Source organism: Vipera berus, assembly GCF_964194415.1.
Source record: "Vipera berus genome assembly, chromosome: 2".
NCBI lineage: Eukaryota > Metazoa > Chordata > Lepidosauria > Squamata > Viperidae > Vipera > Vipera berus.
Genome location: NC_138203.1, coordinates 119,538,395 through 119,556,074, shown reverse-complemented (window position 1 = coordinate 119,556,074; position 17,680 = coordinate 119,538,395). Strand labels below are relative to the sequence as shown.

At 43.3% G+C, this 17,680-nt stretch overlaps 1 protein-coding gene across 1 annotated transcript in view; it reads left to right on the top strand.

The window, feature by feature from the left end:
* Window positions 1–4,978: 4,978 nt before the first annotated feature.
* PDE4A (phosphodiesterase 4A) overlaps window positions 4,979–17,680 on the top strand; it is a gene marked incomplete at its 5' end in the record, with an annotated part of 90,890 nt that continues 78,188 nt past the window's right edge. The window contains one exon of the mRNA XM_081318194.1: window positions 4,979–5,196. Coding sequence (XP_081174320.1) covers window positions 5,060–5,196 — 137 coding nt within the window. The remainder of the gene's footprint in view (window positions 5,197–17,680) is intronic.

Genomic DNA, 17,680 nt, shown 5'->3' with positions numbered 1-17,680 from the left:
ACCCAGCCCACCCAGGTTCTCTGTCTCTGTCTGTCTCTCTGTCTCTGTCTGTCTCTCTGTCTGTCTCTCTGTCTCTGTCTCTGTCTCTGTCTCTGTCTCTGTCTCTCTCTCTCTCTCTGTGTGTCTCTGTCTCTGTCTGTCTGTCTGTCTGTCTGTCTGTCTGTCTGTCTGTCTGTCTGTCTCTCTCTCTCTCTCTCTCTCTCTCTCTCTCTCTCTCTCTCTCTGTCTCTGTCTCTGTCTGTCTGTCTGTCTCTCTCTCTCTCTCTCTCTGTCTCTCTCTCTCTCTCTGGCAGGAGTTACAGGATGGAGTACAGGACCTATCCCAGCAATGAAGGATGTTGGCACATCCTTTGTCTGCCTCTTTTATTAGCAAGCCTGCAATCTGGATGCACAAAGTAGCAAGAAATAGAAGCCTTGACGGCAGGGCAGCCAGGTAAAACGGTGCTAAGAGGAAACTGCTCTTAACTGCCTAAGAAAAGAAGAATTTGGCGGCGGCGGCATCAGCAGCGTGCATTAAGTGAGAGCAGCGAGCGTCCTGCTGATACATACGTAAGTCTGTGTAGGGAGAAGCAGAGAGATCAGTGCCCTAAGTCGATGAAACAGGCTTCCCCCATGCAACAAATGAGTATCGTTGAAAGTCAACACAAAGTAACCGGTGTAACAGAGTTTAGAAGGGACCTTGGAATTCTTCCAGTCCAGCCCCCTGCTCAAGCAGGAACCCTATCCCATTTCAGACAAATGGCTGTCCAGCATCTTCTTGAAAACCTCCAGTGAGGGAGCACCCACAACCTCTGGTGGCAAGTCGCTCCACTGATTAATTATTCTCACTGACAGGAAATTTCTCCTTAGTTCTCAGTGGGATCTCTCTTTCCCCATCTGTTACTTCTTGTTGTGCCTTCTGGTGCCTTGGAACATGGGTTGACACACACACCCCTTCTTCTTTGTAACAGCCCCTCCAATATTGGAAGCCTGCTATTCTGCCACCCCCGTGGTCCTTCTCTTTGTTGGACTGGACATGCCCAGTTCCTGCAAGCATTCATCATAACGGCTTAGCCTCCAGTCCCCTGATTGTAACCCTCGATTTACAATAGTTCCTTTAGTAACCATTAGAAACTGAAAAAAAAGTGGCTTATGACTGTTTTTCACACTTACAACCGTTGCAGCATCCCCACGGTCATGTGATCAAATTTCAGATGCTTGTCAACTGACTCATAGTATGACGGTTGAGTGCCCTGGGGTCATGTGATCCCCTTTTCCAATCTTCTGACAAGCAAAATCAAGCCAGATTACACTTAACAACTGTGCTACTAATGTGACAACTACAATGATTCATTTAACAGCCGTGGCAAGAAAGGTTGTAAAATGGAGCAAAACTCACTTAACAACTATCTCACTTAGTAACAGAAATTTTGGGCTCAACTGTGGTTGTAAGTTGAGGACTACCTGTATGCCATGATTAGCTGTCCTGTTAGAGGTGGGGGTGTGTGTGGGGGGGGGGTTACAGAGTCTAGCAACATTTGACTGTCCACACAGTAGCTGAAAGGCTGTTGTCAGTGACCAGCCGTATATATTCAGAAAACTTAAGAGAACGTGAAGATCTCCAGCTTCTGTTACGGGAACAGAATTAAACTTGCAGTGAGGGCATGAGGGTCTCCAGCGTCTCTCATTGGGAGCCACGCATCCTGAACATCCAGGTTCCGCTTATTTGTCAGCACTGATGACCGATGTCTGAGACACCCTCCACCTTCCCTCCAACTACACAGAGTTTGCTGGTTAGAACAGTGTCATCAGGATGTGATTTGACAGAGCGGAGGCAAAGAATCGGGTGTTTTTGTCCCCGTGTAAGGAAAGGTGCACCTTGTCCCAAGAGACAAGCGGGTAAACCAACTAACCCTGTTAAGGGCCAGTCTCGTACGTTTACCCGCCTCCACAACCAGAGGCACAGAGGGAACCTTGTGGCAGGCAGATGGATTCCTCTTGAGGAAGAGCTTGTGGTCACCCTTCAGTAAATACAAATGGGTGGGACATTAGGGAAGTAGGTTTCAAAACATGAACTGGAGTATTTGGATCCTGACCCTAGGAAGAAATAGGAGACGTTCCTTTTCTTTTTCTCTGACGCCTTTTCTTGATTTGCTGTTTTTCCCATGTGCTTTTCTGGGCTTTACTTCATAAAGTACATGCGTAAAGCATTGTGGCAAGGAGGATTTTTCCTTTGCATCAGGATTCCTGGATTACATGTGCAGTTTCATCTCTCTGCCAACAGTTGGGTGCTTATTTATAACTATTGTTTTCATTTACCTAGAAAGCAGCACATCCAATTCTCAGCTGCGAGACTGGCCATGAGTTTAAGGGACTTTTATAGAAGATAAATCTCTGGATGTCTGTGGAGACTCTCGGGCATCCAGGTCATAGTTATCCCAAAGATGCTTTTTCACCAGGCAACTGGACTGTCTTGTTTTTCTTTGGAGATGTTTCGCTTCTCATCCAAGAAGCTTCTTCAGTTCTGACTGGTTGGTGGGGAATGGAAGGATTTATACTCCTTGCAGACAGCTGTTCATAACGAATGCAAATGAACAGCTGTCTGCAAGGATTATGAATCCTTCCATTCCCCAACATCCAGTCAGAGCTGAAGAAGATTCTTGGATAAGAAGCGAAACATCTTCAAAGAAAAACAAGAAAGTCCAGTTGCATCTTTGGGATAAATCTCTGGAGGACAAGGACCTAACTATGCACAGATTCTCCTTTTTGGAGATGGTAGAGTTCAGGATGCCAAGCATTAAGGGCACCGCTTTCCCTTACAGCTAGACATTGCCCACAGTAGTATGGCTGGCTAATGTTGGAAAGAGAATGTGGCCTACACTCACACTCTTATTTGTTTTATAATATTTGCAGACCCATACTTTAAAGCCTTTTCTTATTCTGAGACAAAACTCAGTAATATTCCAGGCATGAAACAGCAATAAAAACAGCATCATTATTCCTCTTTCAATATTCGGACTGTTTATATATATATCAAAATGTAGCTATTGTGCTAACTAATGGCAATTAAATGGGTAACTAATAAAGCTTTACAGCTTTGTGCAGAGGAAGGAATATAGCATCTGTCTGCAACTTTTTAAAGCAGCCAAGTCCTGGGAAAAGATGTGGCTGCTTTAAAGTGCTAAAGATTTATGTAGCCCTGTTTGAATTCTCAAATGTTGCACAACCCCAGAGATGGCCATAATGCTCACCCATCATGTGTGGAAAACTCTGATATTTGCAGCATATAAATTTTCAACCATGATTCTTGACTACGATAGATAATTCCATTCAGCTTCTAGTCACACATTCCTAAGCCGTTGTTAGTTAAGTTCCATGTTCTAGGACAACGTGGTTGCTAGGACCATGGGTAGTCCCAATCTCAGTTTCAAAGCATTTTAAAATGTTGAGAGACCCTCCCTAATTTGGAGAGGGGCAGATGGGAGGTCTCCCAGGTAGAAGTAACATGGGACCACTGAAGGGTTGATTTGCAAACTATTAAGAATTTTTATATTCTTATAAATATTTATATGTTCCTGATTATTTATTTATTATTACATTTATTATTACATTTATATACCGCCCTTTCCCGAAGGAGTCAGGGCGGTTTACAGGGTGATTAAAAAACAAAGATACAAAAGTTAAAAACAAATTAAAAAAAATTATATTCGTCCCTGCATAAATAAAACCCAGGTTAAAAATTAAAATTAATTCTCAGCCTGGGCCAGAGAGCTCGAAGAGCCAGGTCTTCAGGTCCCGGCGGAATGAACGGAGGTCGGGGGCAGTCCTCAGCTCCACTGGCAGCTGGTTCCAGAGGGCAGGCGCACCCACTGAGAAGGCCCTATCCCTGGGTGTCGTCCGCCGGCAATCTCTTACCAGTGGCACCCTGAGAAGACCCTCCCTGTGGGAGCGCACTGGATGAAGGGAACTTGATGCCGGCAGCAGGTGTTCCCTCAGATATCCCGGACCCAAGCCATTTAGGGCTTTATAGGTCATCACCAGCACCTTGAATCTCACCCGGAGGGCAACCGGAAGCCAATGCAGCTCGCGGAGTAGAGGTGTTACATGGGAGTATCGGGAAACCCCCATCACAACTCGCGCGGCCGCATTCTGCACCAGCTGAAGCCTCCGAGTGGTCCTCAAGGGCAGCCCCATGTAGAGAGCGTTGCAGTAGTCTAAACGGGAGGTCACGAGCGCATGAGTGACTGTTGTATATCAAGTTGTATATTGCAAAAAAAAAAAGAGACTAAAGAATGACTTTATGATTGCCTTTTCCAAACCCAAACATGGAAAATTGAAGTTACTGAGTAGAGAGCAGTGAAATCTGCACATGCTTAGTGGCATTTTAAGCTTGGTATCAAAGAACAAGTTAAGAAAAAATGGACTCATATGCTCCATATTCATCTTTGGCTGTGACAGTTGGCTGTGGAATCTGGGTGGAAGGAAAAGCGTTCCACAACCGGATTTCTCTCCAAGTAGGAACAAGGAAATCTGTCTTCTCACCAGTGGTCCCGTTTATGCGGACCAATAGCGTTTTTTCGGTATGCCAGGCTTAAGTTGGAGAGGGAGGGGTGGGGGTGGGGGTGGGCCTCTGTAGGCAAAACACCCGCTCTTTCCTGAGTTTACCAACTTTCTCTCCCCGGAGCACCCTCGCGGAGGACAGCGCAAGGACGCTTTTCCCGCGGGAGGCAAAAAGACGATTGCTCCTCCTGACATCCGGGAGTCTCGCGTCCTCTCTAAGCTTCTGATCACTTTTCCGTATTCTTCAGCAGGACCCTGCGCTCCGGCGCCGGGCTTTCTAGATCGCAGTTCCGCCACCCCCACCCCGCCCCCCTCCGCCCCAAACATAGTCACCGCCGCTGCCAGCGCCGCCGCCTCCTCCTCCTCCTCCAGCCTGAAGTCCCAGGCGCTGCCCGGCGCGTGGGGGATTTTCAGGAACCGCGGCCGCCGCTCCAAGACGCGGGCGACTTCTGGGCTCCGGCACCGACTCTCCAAGGACGTCTTTCTTCCTCCATGAGTGGCTCCTCTCTCGGGCTCTTTCATGCCAGCCAAGGCCTTCGCGTCGCTTCGGTTCCTTGGGCTCCCGCCGGGTCACCAACGTGCCGCCGAGGTGGACATGCATTTCTCCTTCAGCGAGGAAGACATTAAGCGACACCGGCTGTTGGCGAAGTCGGTGAGGTGGGTCGATTCTGCCTCGGAGCTTCCGGGGAGGAGGGAGGGAGCCTGCGGTCGTGCGGCTTGCAAGGGAGTGGGTTGTGGCAGATCTTTGTGCGGACAGCTGGCTTCTTGGGCAGGGGTGAAGGAGCAGAGTTCTCCGCCGCCTCCAAGTTTCTATTTATCCTGTTTCCAGAAAGGGCCTCGGTAAAGTTCTGGATATGGTGGATAGGGCCATCTCCCCAGAACCGTACAAGAAGTGGAGTGAGAGACCTATTTCGTCTCTTTCTTGGGGGATCCTGGTCGGTCTCTGGTAGTCGTTGTGAATGCTGTTCCTGACACCAACAAAGTTTTCTATTGTAATTCAGTCTCAAGCAGTGGTGTGTACAACCACAACTGCCCAGAGTCCTTCAGGATTGCAGCAGTTTATAAATGTAATTAATACAGTAAACTATCCAGCCCCATTTAGCCTACTGTGTTGTGCTTGCTTTTTATTTAGTGTTTGGTACAAAAGGACGCAGTGGCTCAGTTTGGCAGGTCGAATCCCAAGTGCGGGTCGAATCCCGAGTGCCGCGTAACAGAGTGAGCGCCTGTTACTCGTCCCAGCTTCTGCCAACCTAGCAGTTTGAAAGCACGTAAAAATGCAAGTAGAAAAATAGGGACCACTACAGTGGGAAGGTAACAGTGCTCCTTGCGCCTTTGGCGTCTAGTCATGCTGCCACATGACCACGGAGACGTCCTCGGACAAGCGCTGGCTCTTTGGCTTTGAAACGGAGATGAGCACCGGCCCCTAGAGTTGGAAACGACTAGCACGCATGTGCGGGGGACCTTTACCTTTACCTTTTTTACAAAAGGACACTGGGAATAAATCATGATTCCGTTATGGTCTTGTAAAGCAAGCTACTGTTGTTTCTGTTGGGGCCCAGTGACCTCTGAAAAGTTGAGTTGGGAAGCACAGTTGTCGGAGCGCAGTCATTTTCATTGGTACTTTGGATAACACTTATCATTCAAAATGAGTTTGTGTTGCTCATCTGGGCAAGGCAGCCATCTCCTGAATTGCTCTACTGTTTTTTGTATGATGTGATTGGTATGTTGTTACCTGAAACATATGTTGAGAAGTGGCATAAATAACAAGGAAGATACAGTAAATTCATTTTATTCTGTTTAGAGGGTTGCAGGTTCCCTGATGCCCTCGATGCCACTAAATGCCCATTCTGACTTGGCTGCTATCAAGATTCATTGGAAATAAACCCATTGGGGTCCTGGAGCTGCCTTACTTATTCCCTGGCTGGAAGAAACAGCATTCATGAGGAGGGGAACATATCTGTCTCACAAGGACAGGAACATGTCTGTTGGTGTTTGTGGCTCCTGGCTTTAGCCCTTCTCAGAGAAGCACTATCCTTTTTTGCGTGCATATTGAGCAGGAAAATCTCTGGGCCATGTGCCAAAAGGTCTGCCTGTCACCATCTGCCATACGATCTGACTGGCTTTGTGTATCTTGAGAAAGATTCAAGTTGTATCTGCCTAGGGCAAGTGGTCAACCATGGCTTACCTTCTCTCCCCTTTGGGGGTCACTCTGGATCCTTCTCTCCTGACTGCCTTCATTTTCTTATGCCTTTGAAAATATGTGCAATTTTCCATCAAGTTCCTTTTCATCTGTGGCCTTGCATAAGATGGAATTAGGATGTTTAAATAGTATGTTACACCATTAAGTGTCTGTATCATTTTTGTGTGAGACTTGCTATGTGATAAGAAAGAGGGTTAGAGGGTTACATTAGGGAGTCACAGGAGGATAAAGGATAAGGGCTTGCTTCATGAAAACAACACCCTATATTGCCAAGGAGAAAACTACACTCCCACCTGCACTGGCAGGGCAAACTAATGTATATAAAAAGGGAGCAAGCCCATCATCACTACACTGATGGTGTTACCTAGTTGGGTAATGAAACGTCTGCAAGCAAGCAATCACACTCAGAGATTACCAAGGACTTCACAGTGTCTCTGTGGTCAGAGAGGCGGCCAGTTTTAATTGTGATCTAGACCAGGGGTCCACAATTCCCAGGCCGCAGACTGATACCAGTCCATGGCCCATGAGCAACCGGGCCACTCAAACAAGCAAAGCTTCACCTGCACATGTGTGGGATCTAGGTACTATGTGAAACTGCACCACACGCACACCCTAGTGTGTGGAAAATTATTTTTTCACGAAACCAGTCTCTGGTACCCAAAAGGTTGGTGGTCACTGATCTAGACAACAGAACAAAATACAAGATTGCGGTGGTCTCTTTGATCTGATACTGTCTCTTAAATTTGGTTCTCCAAAGAAAATAATAAAGCTCTCTCTTTCAGCATCTGATTTGAACAGAATCCAAAAAGCATTCTGTCCACTTTCTGTGAGTATGAATATACCATATCTCTATCTTATGACATGTTTATGTGCTGTAATTGGAGACTCAAAGAATCCAGGTATGGTAAACATTTAGTTCAGGCTTCCTCAACTACTGTCTTCAGGTTACATGCACTACAACCCCCGTCATAATTAACCAGCATCATTTTATTTATTTATTTAAAAATTATATGGCTGCCCAACTCACACATAGTGACTCTGGGCAGTTTATAACATTAAAAATCCAAGACATAAAATCCCACCTCACACACATACCCTTACACATCATGGCAGCATCAGATATAATCACTATTGATAATATTAAAAAAATTTATATGATTGCCCAACTCACCAACAGTGACTGTTATTGTGGCTGTTATAGTCCCATACATCTTAAGAGTACACGAAGCACTATGTGGTGCTCCCTACCCTGGCAGCTATTATCCCTGTTTTCCTAGCAGATTAGTGATGCTTTTGCCAAGACTTTGGTGCCATAGGCAAATGTAATCATAGCAGATTACAGCACCTAGCCATTTTGGCTGATCTGGGGAAAAACTCTATGCAGAGTCCAGCCTAGTGAGTACTTGGGGGAAGTAGAAAAAAAACCAAAGGATTACAGAATGTCTCTTCCATTCTGCTGTCTCTAGATACTACATTATCCACTTTTTTGTCTTTCTTATCTCAATTGCTAAGTGTGGTGTGTTATGTGTCAAGCACTAGTCTGTTTGAATTCTAAAGTCCCAAAGCACTTTAGCTTCTTCATTTTTTATTGCTTTATTTATTTTTTGGTCCTAACAGTTACTTTTGCATATAAATGGAATTTTTTGCAGATATTCCAATGCACCATTGTTGTTACTTTGTCGTGCCGTTTTACCTATACCAGATCAGTTGTCACCTGACAAGAACCATGCTAGGTATTGGTGTTCTTGGACATCTGGTGACGTGGACTGCACAACTCAGGAATCTTGGCTGAGGAACCAGGGCCAACAGCTGCAGAATTACTAGCAGAAAAGTTCACAAATATATGAAGACTGAAAGCAAAAAAAATTTATTTGTTTATTATATCGTATCCATGAAACCGTGAAATCAGAGCTTCCAGTTCTTTAGCTGGTACTGGTCTTCATATGCACCAAGTTCTTCTCAAAAACCTAGGATATTGTAATGGTACTGGTGTAGTATATGTGTGAATACAAGGAGTGTGGCCTTTTGTAATTGACAGGTAGAAATTTTGTCAATACGCAAATTTTCTATGTGCTGTCCAAGATTTTTTGGTATGGCACCCAGTGCACCGATAACCGCTGAGATCACCTCAACTTCCTTTATTTTGTATTCTGCTATCTTCTGATATTGCCACATCAATTATCCACACTTTCTTCTTTTCAGTCAGAGTTATATATGGTGTGTTATGAGCCAAGAGTTTAATCACTGTGTATTTGGAAATCTAAGATATGCAGATGATACCACTCTAATGGCAGAAAGTGAAGAAGAACTAAAGAGCCTCTTGTTGCGGGTGAAGAAGGAGAGTGCAAAACTTGGGTTGAAACTAAACATTAAGAAAACCAAGATCATGGCATCCGGCCCTCTCAATTCCTGGCAAATAGATGGGGAAGAAATGGAGGTAGTGACAGATTTTATTTTCCTGGGCTCCAAGATCACTGCAGATGGGGACTGTAGCCAAGAAATTAAAAGACGCTTGCTCCTGGGGAGGAAAGCCATGGCAAATCTAGACAGCACACTAAAAAGCAGAGACATCACCCTGTCAACAAAAGTGCGTATAGTCAAGGCTATGGTCTTCCCAGTTGCAATGTATGGCAGTGAAAGCTGGACCATAAGAAAGGCTGACCACCAAAGAATTGAGGCCTTTGAACTATGGTGCTGGAGGAGACTCCTGCAAGTCCCTTGGACTGCAAGGCGATCAAGCCGGTCAGTCCTAGAGAAGATCAACCCTGACTGCTCTTTAGAAGGCCAGATCCTGAAGCTAAAACTCAAATACTTTGGCCACCTAATGAGAAGGAAGGACTCACTGGAGAAGAGCCTAATGCTGGGGAAGATTGAGGGCAATAGAAGAAGGGGACGACAGAGAATGAGGTGGCTGGATGGAGTCACTGAAGCAGTAGGTGTGAGCCTAAATGGGCTCCAGAAGATGGTAGAGGACAGGAAGGCCTGGAGGAACATTGTCCATAGGGTCGCGATGGGTCGGACACGACTTCGCAGCTAACAACAACAACAATTTGGAAATCCTACAATATTTTAACTTACTTATTTTCGACTAATTTTTCATTACTTGTACATGCTAATTTTTACAGATGTTCTAGTGAATCGTTTTGGTGACTGTATTATGTTGTCATTTGTAATCAGTTCGTGCCATCTTCTTTCACAAGCTGAGTATATGATCTGCTGTTTTTTCTGGCTCTTTGCACAATCTTCAGTTTGAATCATAAGATGATTTTTTTCAATCTGACCTTGGTTGCATTAGTTTGAATTGCTGCTCTTGCATAGCCAAGATCAAGTTTTCACTTTCTTTTTTATTGTTTCAGTTGTAAGCTATTGTCAGGTTTTATCTTTATCCACTTTCCCCTCGATCTTTTGTAGATATACATATCTACAAAAGATTGGTATAGTATCTGTTTGGATTTAAGCAGATGAGAAATTTTGTCAGTGCTCAGATTTACTAAGTGACATTCAAGATTTTTTGGTTTGGCAGTTAGTGTGTAGATAGACAAATAGACAGAGAGATAGAAATAGATAGATAGATAGATAGATAGATAGATAGATAGATAGATAGATAGATAGATGATAGATAGATAGATACTGTAGATCAGGGGTGTCAAACTCAATTTCATTGAGGGCCGCATCAGCATTGCGGTTGCCCTCAAGGGGCCGTGTGGGTGTGGCCTGGGTGGGTGTGGCCTACTGGGTGGGCATGGCTAAAGTGCATATGGCCTACTGGGTGGGCGTGGCCAGCTCTACATCGTTTGCATCAAGGGTGCCTATGGGGGCCTGGGCAGGAGTGGGACAGATCTGAGGGTCTCTGGCAGGAGGAGGGTCTCTGGGCCAGGGCCAAGGCAGTGGGGGCCGTTCCCTCACTGTTTCCAGGATGGCTTCGCGGGCCACATGAAACCACTTTGCGGGCCGGATCTGGCCCCCAGGCCTTGTGTTTGACATGTCTGCTGTAGATAGATAGAAATAGATATAGTAATATATACAGATACTACACTAATACATTACAACATCCTAGGTTTTGGGGGAAAACTTGTTACACATGAAGGCCAACACCAGCTAAAAACCTGGCAGCTATAACCTCACATTGTTGTGAACAGAGAATAATTGTTATTATTATATCCTGAGTTTTTAATATATAACTCAGGACAGCTAGCATACCTAATACTCTTTCATCCTCTTATTTTTGCCACATCAACAAGCTCTGAGCTGAGCTGAAAGAGAATTACTGGCCCGTATTCACTGAGCTGATGTTCTTGCCTAAGACAAGACTAGAACTCACTGTCTTCTGGATTTTATTTATTTATATAAAACATTTATACAGTCATTATGTTATACTAAAGGTAAAAGGTAAAAGTTAGGAATTAAGGCTGCTCCATGTAAATGGATGGGCTATGAGAATTTGATCTTCCCACGCCATGCTGGGCCCCATTATCTGGGGGTTTTCTTACATTGATTTCAACTTTTTGAGTGGCACAAGCAAGCCCCCATTTGTGTATGCAGTTAATTTATTGTAGGAAACTTGTATGGTGCTTGACAAATAAATTGTTATGTCAAGAGCCCACTTCTGTAGATGCAATTTTATAAACTGGGCAAAATGCTGAGCACAAATAGCATGTATGCCCAGGTGCAGAATAGATTTTCATTTTCCAAAGAACACAGTAGATGCCTGAAACCTTTGTATGTGGTTATAGCAGCCTTCCCGCCTCTTGGATACCTTGCCTATGTCTGGAATACCGATTGTTGAGAATTCTGGGAATTGAAGTTTACATATTGGGATATTTAGGAAGGAAGGGTGGGGTGAGGATTGGAGATTAAACTTGCTTTGGGGCTGTTCTTCTGATTTTGTTTCCCTCTATAACTTGAAGGTGTTCTAGCTGAATCCATATATGCTTTGCAATCACTGCTGAACTTCTCAAGCACAAACCTAGAGAAATGAAGGAAGTTGTGGAAATGCAAGTAATACATGTCAGTAAACCTATTTATGGATTTTGTGCATAAAAAACCATGGTAGATTTTATTTATTGCTTTGCTCATTGTCCAGTTTCCCTAGTTTCCATTTGTGATGATGTAGACCAGTTCCTGCCTGAGACTCCATTAAGCCTCTGTAACAAGAGCTAATTTTCCTTCTTGCATAGATTTGTGCCCATGTGGCTTATGCCGTTACGATTTCATTTCCGTTGCATGATTCTTAACTACTTTCCAACTGAAAAATTTCATAAACCCTCAGCTTTACACTGCATGCTTACTACAGCATGAGCCCAGCTGAGCTCCGCATATCTAATTTCTGAATAAATACACTATATCTATGTTAATAATAGAATGGAGATTTGTTTCCACAGTTTCCTGGAGAAATATCACTCAATCTGCATCTAGTCGCTACAGTCTCTTTCCCCCTTTTCTTTTCCATCCATTTTCCTTGGCAAGCCCCTCCGACAAGTTTAGGGAGAGCTGTCATTAGAGTGTTGCCTACTTAGCTGGGCTGGACAGAGAAATGTCAAAGAGGAAACCAGAGAAGAGAAGCTATTTTTAAGTTCTGGGGAAGTAGCCTGCTGTGTGACACTGCATCCCATCTTGGAGACTTTTCCTTTCCTCAGAAGCTCAGTCCTGAGTTCTTTATTTTTCATTCTCCTACACTGAGCAACTTGAGGGAATCTTTTCTGGATGCCTTCAGCTAGACCCAAGCATCTATGAAAGGCTTGTGCAGATGTGGGGAAAGGATCCAAGGTGGAGTAGGGCAAGCATGAGACTGGACATCCAAGCCACATGAGAATGGAACTCTGATTCCACTTGGATGATGCCCAGGAGAATTTATGACGCACTCAGATGGGGCTGTTGTCTCAATTCTCTGTGGTCTCCCATTAATGAGTTGGCCTCTCACCAACAAGGGCCTGTCCTTGGAATAGAAGGCAGGGAGCACAGCCCTGCAAAGGCAGCGCAAAACCTAAAACCGAAGAAAGTTAGAAAGGGGGATGGCTAAACATTTTAAGGCAGGAGAAAGGCATTGGTTCCCTGTGGTGGTTTTTAGCTCCTTTAGTCTGGCAGGCTTTGGGAAAGGTACAGATGTTTGCCAAACCTGCTTAAAAGGGACGAAAGTGGGATAAACATAGACTGCCGAAATCCCTTTTAAAACATGCTCAGTGGTTGGGGGAAGGGGGAACCTACTGTCTCTTGAACTTTGTTTCAGGAACATATTATTTAAATTGTTCCATAGATTGAGCAACAAATGTTCCCATTCAGACTAGAGTCTTTCTATTTTCTAGGTGGCTGGAAGTAGAAATATTTTTCTCTCCATAAATTAAAAAACCTCCTCCCTCCCTCCCAAATTAAGTGGCTAGAGTTGTTGTTGTTGTTAGCTGCGAAGTCGTGTCTGACCCATTGCGACCCTATGGACAACATTCCTCCAGGCCTTCCTGTCCTCTACCATCTCCTGGAGTCCATTTAGGCTCACACCTACCGCTTCAGTGACTCCATCCAGCCACCTCATTCTCTGTCGTCCCCTTCTTCTCTTGCCCTCAATCTTTCCCAGCATTAGGCTCTTCTCCAGTGAGTCCTTCCTGCTCATTAGGTGGCCAAAGTATTTGAGTTTTACCTTCAGGATCTGGCCTTCTAAAGAGCAGTCAGGATTGATCTCCTCTAGGACTGACCGGTTTGATCGCCTTGCAGTCCAAGGGACTCGCAGGAGTCTTCTCCAGCACCATAGTTCAAAGGCGTCAATTCTTTGGCGCTCAGCCTTTTTTATGGTCCAACTTTCACTGCCACACATTGCAACTGGGAAGACCATAGCCTTGACTATAGCACTAGAGTAAGTGGCCTTATATTCCTTAAAAGGACATACTGCCCCTCCCCCCATAACTACAGCCTTGAAAAGGGGACTTAAATTGTTTTAAAGGTCATTTTAAACTTTTTATGGGCCATCCCATCAGGCCTTAGATCAGTGGCAAGCTTTGGCCTATAGAATGGCCCAGTTCAATGATCGGAAAAACATCACCCTAAAACTCTTTAATAGTGCCACTTGGATTTAATGGTGGCAATCTGGTATTATTTTTATGTTCAACAGTGACTGGCACTTCAAGTAAAATACATACTTTACATGTTGAAGATTCATGGTTTATCACTTGCCATAAACCAAGGTGATTCCTATTAGAAATTTTGAATATTTCTAGTCTTGAAGTTCATGGTTTTTTTAATAAATTTTGATAAGATTAATTGTAAGATAAAAATACAGGGAAAAATAGTTAGAAAACTAAGAGAAAGAGAGAATTGCAAAGAGAGAGGGGAAAAAAGTGGCTTCCAACTTTTTTGAGTGCAGTAAAATACAAAAAAAATTCAAGCTCAACCTTTTGCTTTACATTTCTATACATTTGCTATACATTTCTGTTTCTATAATAGCAAAATCATTCTAATCATCAAACCTAAAATCAAAGTTTCATTTTTTTCAGTTTCAGGCAAAAAGTCCAGAAACAGTTTCCAAGTAGAAACAAAACTAGATAATTCTAGCAGTCTGTTTCACCATCTTTGTTAATTATTATTATTATTTATTAGTTGAATTTATATACCGCCCTATTCCCAAAGGACTCAGGGCGGTTCACAGGGCAGTTAAAACAGTACAAAAAGAGAATAAAATGGAATTAAATTAGTACAAGCCCACAATTCATAATAACAATAAAATTAAAATGCCATCACCTTTATATCCCCACTTTGTCTTTCCATTTTTGTGCACATAAGATTCTCACCACTGTCAACATGTATAATAACAAAGTTCCAAATTTTCCTTGAGGTTTTTTTATCCGTCAAACCTAAAAGGAATCCCTGAAGCTTATAATTAACACAAACATGAATTTCTTTAATTTTTTGTCAAGGATCTCCAAGTAGCAATGCCACTAACACCATGACTTTTTCAAAGTTATTACTAACCTACCAATTGTAGACAAATGCTTGTGTTTAGAGTAAATCATCTGAAATCCCCAAATTGATGACTGACTAGAGGGAAGGGCATTGCTTGCCTATTGCTGAGCTGGCTTGTACGTTAAAGAGAATTGATGACGCTGAGTGAGGTTTCAGATTTGTTTTCCAACATTGTTTGCTCAGTAAATGTCTGTCAGCCCTATTTACCATGGAAAGAGAAATAAGTGTAACTGAAAGAAGAAGGAAATAATTCTTCCTTCTTTAAGTCATGCATTGAAATCCGTATGGTTGTCGCCTTCCTAATCTGATTATGCCAAACTGCATAGTTTGACTGTGGCATTGGCAGCTAGAAAGCACAACTCAGACCTCTCGGTGTTGGGTTCAGCCTGTGTTGCTTATTGTGAATGTTGGACTCAGAGGGCTTCAGCAGATTATTGACTGATCTGCTTGCTGTACATTTGCGGTGGAGATTTGCCATGGTGTAACACTTATTTTGCAGAAATTCTCCTGTTCTGTAACACAACTCCCTAGGCAGAGAATATATGTGTGTGTTTTTTAATTAACCACTGGGGTATTGTTCTATCAAGCAGGTGGCAGGATCAAAAGCTGCCCAGAAGGATATGGTGTCTTGCAGTCTATTGGGACAACTTTCCGCTTGTCCTTTGGTGAAGATTTATTTGTCATTTTGAAGAATGTCCAGTGTATTCATTATGTAGTGTTCATTAACCGGTACTCTTAACTCCCAGTTGCAGTGATATTCATATGTACAATTATTCAGGATTAATAACTTTCTGTTCAGACAATTTTGTCTTATTCCAGCACTGACATATGGAATAAACACTGACTCTGTGATGCTCCAGTGTCTCTCTCTTCCTTTCACATGTATAGCCTTGCTTGTGGTTTCTGGCACACTGGCTGGGCTGATACATCATGTTATAGAGCAATTCTAATGCTCATTTCTGATTTAGTGTGATAGGTAAACCCAGCTATTAAGCCTTGCAAATAATTATTTGTGACAGTGTTATGTGTGACCCTCTCCAGCCTAGGTCTTGTCAAGGAACATGGTTGAACCATGGATTGGCAATATATGAATACAGTCACTGAGCACTTACCCCTACACCAATAACCCTAACCCTAACCCTCACTCTCCATCTAGACATTCAAGAACCAAAGCATCATTTTTCCTTTCTCAGTGTAACTTTTCCCTAATTGGTTAATCTGTTTTCATTGACAATTTCCTATTGGGAGTATTCACTATGAAAATGTATTTGCTTCGGATTAAATGCTGGGAACATAATAGTGGGAACAGCTATTTATTTGCAGAACCTAGGTAATCTGTTTCAGCAGTTTCTACATACTATAGGTACTCTAAAGATTAATTTCCCATTACAGTTACCTTCCTCCCTGATGACAATGGGGCAGCCATTTTGGGACTTTTGAAAGGCACTAGCTTAGGGCAGGCTGCTTTGTTTTTATAGGAGAGCTATCTGATAAATGCACAGTTCTCAGTAATGGGCTGAAGAGTTCTTGCTTGAATGTGAAAGCTATTTCTGTTTGCACACTAAGCAGCCTATTTGGAAGCTAATCATGATGCTGGTGTATCAACCAAGGGACCCACTAACTAATTGCTCTCTGAGGGGAGGCCTTGAGCATCAGAGGGTCAATTAAATTTGCATTACTCTTTGAACAGCTTCTCTTCCCAATCCTTACAAAATAACGTAAGAATTGAGATCCACTATTGGCACTTCTAGATGGAGAAAGTAGAGACAGGAAACTCAAGAGCCATTGCCCATGTTCTCAGAAAGTGCAGTGCAGGGAAGTTTATCAGTTCTTTTGTATTACATCTGAGCAGTTCTTATCTTTTTAATCCAGGGTAAGCATTCTTCCTGTATTTAATATATTGGGGGAGTTGCAAATTAGATGGATCCATATCACTTATGGATGGAGAAAGTGGTGGTTGAGGGAGGTCTTTGCTTTTTTAATGACATATGCCAATTGTTGGGTTTAAATAGTGTAGTATTTCCCAATTTAAAGGGTCAGGAAAGGAACACATTTGGTTTTCACCAGTCTTTTCAGAGCAGGGGTTTTAAACCGTAAGTAGTCTTGCTCATTTCTCTTTGAATCTTTATAGTAACTTTCTAAGGTAGGCCTGAGGAGATCTCAGACCTGAAGTGCACCTTTGGAGATTTATAGATTACCAAAAGCTACATTGTGTGGGGAATGAGGTTGGGGGGAGGGGAGGTTGTGGCTGAGAGGAAATTCATATGGAGAATGTTCATAGCTCGATTCATAGCTGGCTCAGGAATTCTGGGAGTTGAAGTCCACGAGTCATAAAAGAGCTTTCAAGGTTCTCTACCCCTGGCCTATACCAAGGTCCCCAACCCATTGGGAACTGGGCCGTGCAAGTGGCGGGCAAGCACACAAAGGTCCATTTGCACGTGTGATACCATTCCCTTCCCCCCTGCCGCTGCCAGTGCCCGCTGCTGCCACTGCTAATCCACAGAGCCAGAAAGTTTGGCTATTGGTATTCCAATAAAAATGTCAGGAAATTATTTATGAGTGCTTTAGTAGGCATTATTTCCCACCAAAGCAGGGCTTTAAACTCAGGAACTCTGACCTTTTATCCCTATTGATTTCACTTGTTCTCCTAACCATTGTGTAAAATGATTACAGTCTTCAGTTGCGGCATCAATTTTCAAGATTTCAGTTGTAACACCTCTAGAGAATGCCAGATGCGGGAACACTGCCCTAACCCTACCCTGGTCTTGTCTTCTTGGCTAAGATCCCAAGACTTCTGTCTCTGTCTTTTTCACCCTTCCTCTTATTTTTCTTTACTTTTTTTTTTTTTTGCAAATGCCTATGTTGGAAAGTGACCACCATTCTGATTTCCTTGCCCTGCAACAAGGACTTTATTTTACTTTATTTTTCATTATTTCATTATTTCATATCTTTAAAAATGTGAATTTATCAAATTTATGTTTGCAGAAATACGAA